Below are 11390 nucleotides of genomic sequence, written 5' to 3'. Positions count from 1 at the left end.
TCTTGATTTTGGATGGATATTTGCCCATACTTCCTGCATAGGCATATGTCTAGACATTTTCAAAAATGTTTTTTTTAAATTTTGCACTGTTGCCAGATTATGTAGTGAACTTCACTGAAAGGAAACCAGTAGAATAAGAGCTACAGAGACCCCATAGAGTCCCACCATTGATGTTCAGTGACTCCAGAATCCACTTTCAAACTACATCCTTGGGCTGGTGGGATAAGTTGCAATTGACATTTTGTGCTGGACTTCAGAAACAAGCCTGGCTTTCATGCTGGTGTTTGAACACTGGGGAAATCACTCGCAAAGGTCACTGAGCCCATTTCCTTTCTTTCCTCTCCATGCATCTAAAGACCTGTAACAGCCCCTTTCAACTGCACTTCAGTTACTGGCAGACATATTCAAATTCCGATATAGGAAGTGAAAGAAGGTGTAGGTAACAAAAGAGCAAATATGAGCCAAGACTGTGTTTTTATTGCAGTTTTTCCTTGTTTAACCACGGCAGTTTTGACGTACCAAAATAAAGACAGGAGTCATAACGACACAGCTGGCTGATTCAGGACTGCACACAATAATCAAGCAATAGCCTTGCTCTAATTTTTATTTTCATTCAGTTTTTCATCAATAAATCAGATAAAACCGATGAGCTCCTGACATTCCTTACTCAAGCGTCCTTTGACTTTTTAAAACGCAGTACTACCACATGTCTCTGAAGTCCTTCTTCTCCATCCCACAGACGATCCACAGAGAAAACACCCCTCTGCTCCACAAATGTTTCAAAGAGATGTAGTCCACCACCTACACCAAAGTAGTGGGATTTGGTGGCGAGGTAGACCAGACCATCTGGTGCCAGCAGTTTGTGCAGGGTCTCGTGTAGAGCAGGGTAGTACACAGTGTTGTAGATAGTCTCTGATGTGAATATAAGATCATATTTGGGTGGTGGATCTGTCTTTAGAACCAAAGTGAGAAATGTGCTCCAGTCACCAGAGTAAAAATGACACCTGGTTAGTAATGGGTGCTGGGCTAAGTCTATGGCTTGCTTCTTAGGAGGTGGGCTGTTTTCTGTAATATCCTTCTGCCCTTTTGCCTTCTTTTTAGAACCATCTTCCTCCTTCATTTTTTCCTTACCACTCCCTTCTTTGTCATCTTCACTGTCTACTTCATCATCCTCTTGGCAGTTTAGCATTACATTTGGCACTGTGAGCTGTTCAATGACTGTACTGTTATAATCTTGGAAGTGGACCTGACCGGCTCCCCTCTTCAGAGCCAGTATTCCCAGCAGCCCTGCGCCACAGCCCAAATCCAAAACCGCCTTCCCCCCAAAGGTCTCTCCATCTTTCTCAATCAACTCCAGAAGGTCATACGTGCACTCCCACACCTTCAGCCCTCCCTCGTACACACCAGAGATGAGGTCAGACTTCTGCTCTGCTGTGCGTGAAAGAATTTTTTCGCTGTCCTCTCTCTCTGAGGCAGTCTTCTCAAAAACGGTCTCATTGAGGAAGTGCAGAGGAGGAAGAGTTCCAACTGTAACCGTTTCAAAGACGGCATCCATAAGGAGGAACTGTGGATCGGATGGCGGAAAGTGCTCGCTGGCCTCTTTTACTGGTTGTGCTAGTTTGGCGCCGTCCTCTACCTGCAAACAGAAAGCAGTATGCACAGTTGATAATAAAACCACTCCCTCAGCAATGTATGTGGGTGATGGTCACAAGTTGTTACATGAATAGACAATAAAGGAACCTCAAAGACAACATGTGTTTCATGTTAATAATATCAGTGCTTCAAGTATAATTAACATACGCAATAAAATGTGCCACTTGAGGCAACAACTTTTAGCACTGTCAGATTTAAATGACCACAACGCCTTTGGACCTTTAGGTTTACGAGATTCATTAAATCTGTCACTTGTGACTTGTTGATTATCTAACTAGTAATTACCAAATTAAGGGGGAAAATAGTGTTAACATAAACTAAATTAATATTATTTATGAAAAGAACATAAGCAAGAGTTTTCCGTTATCCTTTCACAAAAACACAGCTTTATTTATTAAAGTTAGTGTTAATGAGTAACAAATATTTTGGTAAGTAGTGTTCTAACGTTTTTTGTTTTCTGAAGTGGAGCACAGGCGGCACAGCAGCGTGGTGGTTAACTGTCTTCCTGTTGTCTCACAGGAAGAAAGTCCTGGTTTTGAAACTCCACACACATGGCTTTGCGTGGAGTTTTATGTTAGGTTAATTGGCGATTATAAATTTTGCTGTAGGTGTAAAAACAAGCACGCGTGGTTATTTTTCTTTCTATGTTAGCCCTGTAAGAGAATGGTAGCCTCTCCACAACGCACCCTTCCTCCTGCCCTCTGAAAGTTGGGATAGGCACCAGCTGTTCCACAACCTTGCTTCAAGCAAAATATGGATGGATGAAGTGGGGCATGCAGAAAAAAAGATGGAAATATGTCATAACTAGTGGTGATGTTAAAACCGCTTTGACAATTACACTGAAAATGGGGGATGGCTTGATGTTACTGTAAAAATGGCTAAGATCTGCACATAAATGTTGCGAAATCTTCTTTGGGACCTATAAAATGCAACAATGTCAGTTATTAAAACATAAAAGTCTGTTCTTTGGTTTAAAGTTAATTAGTCTATTAAAATGTAACAAAGATTTACTCAATTCTGTGTGTGTACCAGGTGTAGTACACTTTTACCACTGTGATTTGTTTTCTTGTAATAATGATGTAAAGGTCAGTTGACTGATAAATCACTCAAACACGAGAATGTTATGCATCAGCCATGTGAGTCACCGTGACTGAAATGACGTTTGCTTCTCTGGACTGGTAGGTGTAAATGCTCATGTAGTAACCCAGTGGAGCTGAACAGTTTAGATTAAAAATGCCAGTAAAGTCTGTTGCATACCTCAGAAGTTTGGTGTCAGACATAACAATAACAAACCACACAGTACTTCAAGAGTTTGGATTGTTTCCGCTTTAACATGCCTTATCCTGTAATGTTAACAAGTGGATTAACAGCCCACGCTCTCTAGTGGTTGCACACAAAATTGAAAAGTTTTATTGCTTTTTTAAAAAGCTGTTAGAAATGCTGTTAGAATTTACAGCATCATTTAATTGAACACCGTGTGTTTTAGTGAGGATGGATTTTTACCTTTATCACCTTTAACATAGGACAGGTTTATCTTTACAAATTAAAGCTAACTTTGGCTACTCCCTCGTCACAAGGGGTCGCCGCAGAGTTTAGGGCTGCATGTTTGATTTGGCTTCTTTTTCTGTGGGATGTTTTAACTGGTAACCCCAAAGAGGATTTGTGCATTTCGCTGGAATCAAACCACCAACCTTTGGTTTGTTAAGGGAATGTGCTAACCATTACACTGAAGCCCCTCTATAGGTTTATCTTCACAAATTAATAATGTATTTTTTTTTAACTATTCTACACTTTGATTTAATGTTAAGTCTTATCTAAATATAACGTTGACAGAGCTGCCATGCAGATGAAAAATATCCTTCTATTTGCTTGTCTTTAAAACCCCCCAACTAAGTTACTTAGTCTACATTACAACTGGTAAATGTTACACAAAACTCTTCTGTGCCTCATTTTTCTACTTAAAGACTAGGAATTATTTATCCTTTTTAACAGTAAACTCGATGTAGTTTTAATCAATATTTTTTCATATCAACTTTAGAATATGTATTCACGTGTTTAGATTCAATCCATTCTAATGCACAGATCACAGAATATAGTTAAATGTAAGCAAACCTAGGCAGATTTTCTGTCTGCTGTACTTGTAGTCGATTGCTTTATTACAGATGCATTTCCACAGTCAAAAAATAAACTATAATGTCTAAGAACTTTATTGTTTTGCTCTCTTTCGAAGTTGCCCCGGAATTATTTGTGATCCTTTGATCTTTTTCACTAATAGGAAAGCAGTGCTGTTGTTACTACTTACATAAAGTAATTTATGACAGACAGTTAGATGCATTGCTTTGGCTCTGTAAGTTTTCTGCCTGCAGCCATAAATGTTATTCCCACACTCTCGCAGAGGGTCCAAGTCTAAACTTGCTTTACAGCACCGCAACTGCTAGCTTGAACGTGACTTCTGCTTCTAGTTACGCTGCAGTACTCTGAGTACTCTGAGTAACTTAAGCTATGGCACATCATAGGTAAGCTAATGTTACTCACAGATGCGGCAGCATGGTCTTTATTTCCGCGCTGCAATTCATTTCCATCCACATCTTCGGGGTCTGTTGCTTGTGCTGGAAGGTCAAAGTTAAAACAAAACGACATGCTTACTGACACCACCGTTCACTAAGTTTGAGGACAGAAGATTTGTAACACAGTTTCACACAGGTTCTACCAAAGGCTGGCTCAACATGGCATGCGTAGCTAGCAAGGCTGCTATGGATAACCCCCCCCCCCCCCCAAAAAACTACAGGTCCCACAATTCTGAGAACCCAACCCCCCCCGTCCCCGTCCCACCAGGGCAACCCCCTGGTTTTATAGTTCAGTTATGCATGTAGCCGAATCGTTATACGTATGTGTACGTGTTATAACATAAAACACAGAAACTTCAGACACATAAATGTCAAGTTCTGAAGAAAAATAACTGTTGAAATCACTTCCTGACTCAGACTACCACGATGCCGTTCGGTGGTGTTCCAGCGCATGCGCATTAATTGGAGGAGGATTCGGCTCTTAACTGTCACAGGTCCGTGATCCTACTCCTCGCTAATATGTGGCTATAATCCCGTTTTTTGTCTTCCTTTTGAAAATGTCGACGGGAGGGGTGGTCTCGGTGGGGGTCTCGTCTTCATAAAACAGTGAGTAAATAAGAAATGTTGTAAAATATCAGTAAAATATGATGCACGGCGCGAGACGAATATTTGAAAAGGACAGCAGTATGTGACATCCAAAAATAAGGGATTTGGGAGCGCTATGACTCACGGAGAGTATTCACAACAACATGTCTTATGGACACATTGAGTGTTACTTTATTCAGGGAGGTGACAGCTATGGCTGATCGCCATGCAGTGGTTTTTGGCTTGCTTGTCATTGCCTGCGGGTGACCCAAGCCAACTCCACAACAAAAATCATTGTCCCCCTCACCTTATCTAGCTGCCAAAAGCCTCCACCCAGACTCCACCCTGTCTGGAATGCAGCACAGCAAGACTGGTACATGTTGGAAACAGATGTTCTTCTGGTTTACCTGTGCATTTCTGTCGTATGTACCTGCAAATGCTCTGGCTCTTTCACTCACGCCTTTAGTTGTACCCAATGAAGTAGTTTAGGTGTCAGCTCTCTCAAACTGATATGACTAGCGGTCAAAACAAATTCACTGGGAAAAAGAAATCCAAGTTGACTAGCTCTGAAATTCACCTTTTGGTAAGTTTGACGTTGCTCAACCGAGCTGGTTAGGGCAGACGTGTTCTCTCTTTTTCAGCTGCTGTTTTCTATGTATTTATTTTTCTTATAGGTAAGAGTTAATGGAGTATCCTTGGGGCCTGGGTTGTTTGTTATCAACAAACTTATTATTTTCCTTTTGTGTTGCCAAATTCAGTTGAATTCCTTTTTTTATTATTCCTGTTGTACATATGAAATTTGTGTTAGACATAGCAGCATACACATTCCACACATTTTTTAAGTCTTGCACATATCAGGTTGGCAGAGGTGTGGAAGTGAGAGTTTACGATTGACTTTCATGAGCTCGTCATTAATCGTAATGTTTTCTTTCTTCTTGCAGGTGCTTGCATTTTACAAATGCAGAATGCGGTGGTGTTCGAGCTCTGCGTTCCACCTGCTGCGCTGTGTGCGGCTGCGGTTGTGTAGCAGGCGGGGACGGAACAGGCTTCCTTTGTGGATTAGGGAAATATGGGCTTATATGAGACTGCTGGCAAAATCACTCTACGTTAACTCGCTCACAGACTCAGATGTGGTTTTTGACTCAGTCTTTGAACCAGTTTTCCTGACTGTGGATTACATCACCCGGTGGTTTGGTCTGGTGAGTGTGCTTTTAAATGGTTACGAGAAAGTTGTTGTTGTTGTTTGTTTGTTTTTTCTGGAGACCACTGCAGTGATGGAAAATAAAGACATTAACCTTTTCGGAATTGGTAAAAAATATGATCTTCCATACACAGGTCACAGTTGTTGATTGTGGGATAATAACAAGCAAACAATGACATTTTTTTTGTGAATGTCTGATTTTGTTAACTACCGAAGCTCCTATGATCACGGTCCCCCTAACTTCAGATAATCATTAATGGTAGTGTCATATCAAATCTGCACAACAAACATTTCGCGGGGGCAATTCTTTCTTATTGGATGGCAACAGATCGTCATTCATTAAAAATTTTCAGATCCGGGGTATAGACACTCCTGACCTAAATACAAGAGGGGGTAGGCACACATAATCTCTTTGATAGTAGCCTGCACCAAGGGTTTTGACAGTAATGGAAAAAAATGTGTGTTCTTGGATGTAGCTTTAAATGTAGATCTAATATGATTTCCTGCAAAACTGCTCACATTGTCTGATCATTCTTTTTTCTTTAAGGTGTTTGTTTGCCTGGTGGTGATACTGACCAGCTCCATCGTGGTGATAGCCTATGTGGTCTTGCTGCCTCTGATCCTCAACACTTACTCTCCTCCGTGGATCGCTTGGCATGTTTGTTATGGACATTGGAACCTCATCATGATTGCTTTCCATTACTACAAAGCCGCCAACACCTCTCCTGGGTATCCCCCTACAGTAAGATATCAGCTACAGTTTTTTTTTTTTTACTTTGAACTGGAAATTTTGTATTTTAAAAAACAAAAAAAAACAAAAAAACTTTGATTTTGTCATAGGAAAAACATGACGGTCCAGTTGTATCAGTCTGCAAAAAGTGCATTATTCCTAAACCAGCAAGAACACACCACTGTGGGATCTGTAACAGGTGAGTCAGTGCATGTTTTTATCTGTTTTATTATATGTTTATAAGTATCAGGTGTTTGAATGTCAAAGCTACGGTATGTTGGTGGATACAAGGCCTTTAATGTGGCTACATCAAATCGCAACATTCAAAACTCTGCTTGTAATAAGATGTTTTCATTGACAGTTAACTTCTTGTATCTCTAGGTTAGTTTGTCTAGCATTGCTATCTTCATTCCATAAAATCTTATCATGCTTTAAGTCTTCCCAGAATATTATTTTGCAGTTTGAGATATGATTAGAATACATTCCCCTTAAAAAAATCACACAACTAAAATACCAATTATCAAACTAATGTTTTTCTCTTGCTTTTGCAGATGCATTTTGAAAATGGACCATCATTGTCGTATCCTTTGTGCTGAATTTATTCCAGCTGATTATTTCAGAAGTCACGTCAGAAAATGTATATGTTTATAGAGAGAGATGGACATAATTTTCCTTAATGTCAGCACCTCAGCCTGGTTGAATAACTGTGTGGGCCATTTTAATCACCGTTACTTCTTCTCCTTCTGTCTCTTCATGACCTTGGGCTGTGTCTACTGTAGCATCAGTGGAAGAAACCTCTTCCTAGATGCATACAATGCACTCGAGGTGAGATAGTTGGGCTGTTGCTGCCTGTAGGTCTGCTGTTGTAGTTAGATTTGTTTTAAAGTCTCCATGTCTGGTATCTTTCTCTTTGGGGGCTTCGCATTTCTTTATTGACTCTGCTTTTTTCTGTCTTTAATGCTTGGGTTTGTGGGCTGTTCCATTAGCACTTTAAACATTTGGAATTGGAAAAGCCCGGAATACCGGTAACAGGGATGGGACTGCTTATAGGGCTTCTTCCTTCTGGCCAGGTAGCGCTTCAAAAGCAAACACACAGCATTATTAAGTTTATTTTTTGTTTTGTTTTTTGTCAGTTACTTATCTTTTTTTTTGTTTTTTGTTTTGGAAAGACCCACTATCAAACCCCTGCTCCTCCATACACATTTAAGGATAAGATGATCCATAAGAGCATCATCTACATGTGGGTCCTCACCAGGTAAAATGCGCATTTTATGTTGCTTTTCACACATACATGCAAGAAAATCTTCAATAACTGACTTACAAGGATTTCTGATTAAATGTAGTCATGTCATGTTGTTCACAGTCAGGATTGGAACTTTCTAGTTCATTAGAAGTAAAATTCTACTCTTCGAGTAGAAAATAAATCTAAATACTTGGGTATTCATCCACAATAAGAAAGTGTGTACAAATAAATGGTAACAGCCAATCACCTGCAAAATTCGCTAAATTGCAATGCACTTGGATGTTCTACAACATGTCTAAGACACTGATCTGCATTTTATGGGTAGAAAAAAAAGCACCAAGCATGGTGGAGTTAGCATCATGATTTGGAGCTGCTTTGTTAGGACCCAGACTGAGAATCCAAAACTGTGGCAAGAAAGCTTTTCTGGAGAATGTCAGGACAGAAGCCTGGCGCTTAGGAGAGGTTGGATAGTGACAACAAAGCAAGTACACATGTAAAAAAAAAAACAACAAAAAAACAACAACAACAAAACAGTTGAGAAAAAAAACCCTGAGTGCCAGTTAAAGACCTTAACCAGTTGGGATGGTGGCCTGGCTGTCCAGTTAAAACATGCAGAAATATTGACTGGTCCAAAATTGTTGTCAGTTTTTGCTAAAGCCTGATTGAAGATGAAGGAGCTGCTAACTTAAAAGGGGTTTTCAGCCTGGACTATGGCTTCTTCCTCAACAAAGGCATTAAAATGAGAGTTTTTCAGTCAAGTAATAGATTATATTTGTAATTGTGACTTATTTGAATACATAATTTTAATAAGCCATTCAAGAATCCTGGTAATTTCAAGGGGCTCACAAACTCTTCATTTTGAGCATTGAGCTAATGGATATTATTTAAAGATGAATACAAAGAAATATAAAAAAAAATCTAACAATTGCTTTAGGAAGATAGCAGAAGAAAAAAAGTGTTATCGGTAGAAGGAATCTGGGTATGTAATCTCACACTCGTTTTACTTCTTACTTCTTGTTCAAAGCAGTAGGGTATAAAGGTAGAGTTGAATCAGAACAGGACTGTTGTCTTTGTCATCCATGCAGAGGATAAAGTGAATTGTGCTTTGTTGTAACAGCACAGTGGGAGTGGCACTGGGAGCTTTGACCATCTGGCATGCAGTTCTCATCTCCAGAGGAGAGACGAGTATTGAAAGACATATCAACAGCAAAGAAACAAAGCGGATGGCCAAATGGGGAAAGGTAGCCATGAACCTATAAAAATATAAATAAAGTGTGAAGGTTATGTTGTGATAAGACATGGGAGACTTCAAATCCTCAAAATATATATTCTTTTATTTGGTTAAAGTGACTTTGGTCATTTGTAACATGTTCCTGTTCTTTTGTTTTTCTGTCAGGTTTACAGAAACCCCTTTAACTACGGCAGGTTGAATAACTGGAAAATCTTCTTAGGTGTGGAGAAGAGAAGGTTTGTCTCTCTCCCTCTCAGATTTCTGTTTTCTAAGAAACAGAAATAAGTTTTGTTTTCTGCACCTTATGTGACTAATGTTACCTTGTGCTTCTTGTAATTTGTGCTTTTGTTTTTGTCTTTTGGTTTTAGTCACTGGGTGACGCGTGTTCTCCTTCCCTCTGCTCACCCCCCACATGGTGATGGCTTGACGTGGGCCGTCTTCCCAGTTAAAAAGGATTTGATACCTGTATGACAGACTCTGCTAAGGCATACCTGCTTGTCTAATTTACCAGTCTTTTCTCTGTCAACCTACTTGATCGGGTTTACTTAAAGGATTCCTGCTTGGTGGCTCCACCTAAGTGAAAGGACTTGCGTCAATCTCCAATACCTCAAAAAAACTTGTTGTTGCATTGCTCTTGCTTCTGCAGTCTATATTGTTCAGCAAGGCAATGTGTCACAGTTTGTTCTGTACTGAGTTTTACTTAGTCTTACGAACTGGTTTTACTTGACTCTGAGCATGAGTTTGATAGTTTTATAAGCCAAATATACTGACTGAACTATCTGTTAAATAATTTTTTTTAAGCAAACCATCTCAGCTTTGACCTGAGCTGTTTTTTATTTAAAGAAAAAAAAAGAAGTAGCAGAAGAAAAACACTAAGGTCATGTACACATCGGGTTTATCTCGGCACCTCCGCCTGTCTTGTTTGCACACCCTAGTCCGATATTATCATTTGATTTGAACACTCACGGGGAACTCCAGTACCATTATGATGTTATTTATCTGAATTTTGTACGTATTAAGTTAATCTTTACAACTTCCTTCATTAAATAAATTCTACATTGTTAATATTGTGTTTTTAAGGGGTGCAGTCACTGTTTTAAAACACTGTACAGTAAATACTTAGCTGTGGATATATATATATCAACATACATGTCAGCAATATATTCAGAGGTTTTTTTTGTGGGGTTTTTTTGCCTTTTGTATATTTTGCTTTAGGGTCACTTCCTAACTGCAGCTCTGGGGTTATGTCACAGTGTTACGCAGAGGGATGCAGCATGAAGGGGTGGATTATTTGGAAATGCTGGCCAGATTTGAGCTGCAGATTCATATGAAACCTATTACATCACAAATAAGCACACACTGCATTTAAGATCCGTCAAGATTTGAGCAAATCTAAAGGTCTAAATAAACAAGATAGTGATAAACAGTCTGTTTATGGAAAACATTATAGTTAGGAATAAGTAAATATTAAACATTTTGTGATTCATGCATTTGCTTGGTAAAATGAAAACAGTGCTGGTGTCGTCAGTTATGGGGCGGGGGGTGTAAAATAAAGGCTGGCAGATAAAGAGAGCAGAGATTAAGGCAGATTTCGTCCTTATTGTAACCCTCGTTCACCCTGCTACTGCAAATCACACCCGCCCACCCACTGAAACACACACACACACCTGTCAGTACACAGTCTCCCAGCAGATGTCAGCGTTTAACACGTGAAATATGGTCTGACTCTTCATCGTTTAAAAGATCAGAATAATTGATAGTAAAGAGAAAAAAAAATCAGTTTTTTAAATTATTAATTTTTTTTTTTTTATTTCTGTAACAAGTGATAATGTGAATTGCTGAGAAAAATTACTGAGCTAGATTTATGATGGCTGTGTGCCGAGCTTAGCATTGCATGTATGGTACAAATTAGTTGTGGGCAGTTTTGACAGCTGTATATGTGACCAAATGTGTTATCGTGAAGGTCAAAACAAGGTGAGGGAGATCATGAGATGAGTGACTTACATAATCTTTTAGCCCTCAGAGAACTGGATGCTCAGTTCTAGGTACTCAGTATTCAGGAATTATATGTCATGCCACTGTGGGAGACTGAACCTTGTCCAAAACAAAACCCTGATGCATCTCACCTCATCAGACACGTCAGGTTATTTATATTAGGTGTTTCTTTTTTTACTCTTTCT

At 39.4% G+C, this 11390-nt stretch overlaps 2 protein-coding genes across 5 annotated transcripts; one reads left to right on the top strand and one right to left on the bottom strand.

Moving 5' to 3' along the window:
• Nucleotides 1–590: 590 nt before the first annotated feature.
• mettl18 (methyltransferase like 18) lies at nt 591–4420 on the bottom strand. The gene is made up of 2 exons (XM_031739025.2): nt 4189–4420; nt 591–1636 (listed from the first exon to the last, which is right to left on the bottom strand). Exons 1-2 carry the CDS (start codon nt 4291–4293, stop codon nt 668–670), a joined length of 1074 nt encoding a protein of 357 aa, XP_031594885.1. The 5' UTR covers nt 4294–4420; the 3' UTR covers nt 591–667.
• Nucleotides 4421–4635: 215 nt separating this feature from the next.
• On the top strand, nt 4636–10277 carry zdhhc16a (zinc finger DHHC-type palmitoyltransferase 16a). Of its 4 annotated transcripts, none has more exons than XM_031739073.2 (11): nt 4636–4714; nt 5747–6004; nt 6554–6748; nt 6847–6935; nt 7288–7316; nt 7428–7561; nt 7723–7806; nt 7906–7991; nt 9097–9220; nt 9376–9446; nt 9579–10277. In XM_031739073.2, the coding sequence occupies exons 2-11, from the start codon at nt 5771–5773 to the stop codon at nt 9679–9681; spliced, it is 1149 nt and encodes a 382-aa protein (XP_031594933.1). In that variant the 5' UTR covers nt 4636–4714; nt 5747–5770; the 3' UTR covers nt 9682–10277. The 4 variants fall into 4 exon arrangements, with proteins under 4 accessions (XP_031594933.1, XP_031594932.1, XP_039477340.1 ...); XM_031739072.2 differs by having other exon boundaries at nt 4676–4826; XM_039621405.1 differs by lacking the exon at nt 4636–4714 and adding an exon at nt 5243–5388.
• Nucleotides 10278–11390: the final 1113 nt, after the last annotated feature.

Source organism: Oreochromis aureus, linkage group 13 (genome assembly GCF_013358895.1).
Source record: "Oreochromis aureus strain Israel breed Guangdong linkage group 13, ZZ_aureus, whole genome shotgun sequence".
In the NCBI taxonomy this organism is placed as follows: Eukaryota; Metazoa; Chordata; class Actinopteri; order Cichliformes; family Cichlidae; genus Oreochromis; species Oreochromis aureus.
The sequence above is the reverse complement of the archived record's forward strand: the minus strand, read 5'-3'. Positions and strand labels throughout refer to the sequence as shown.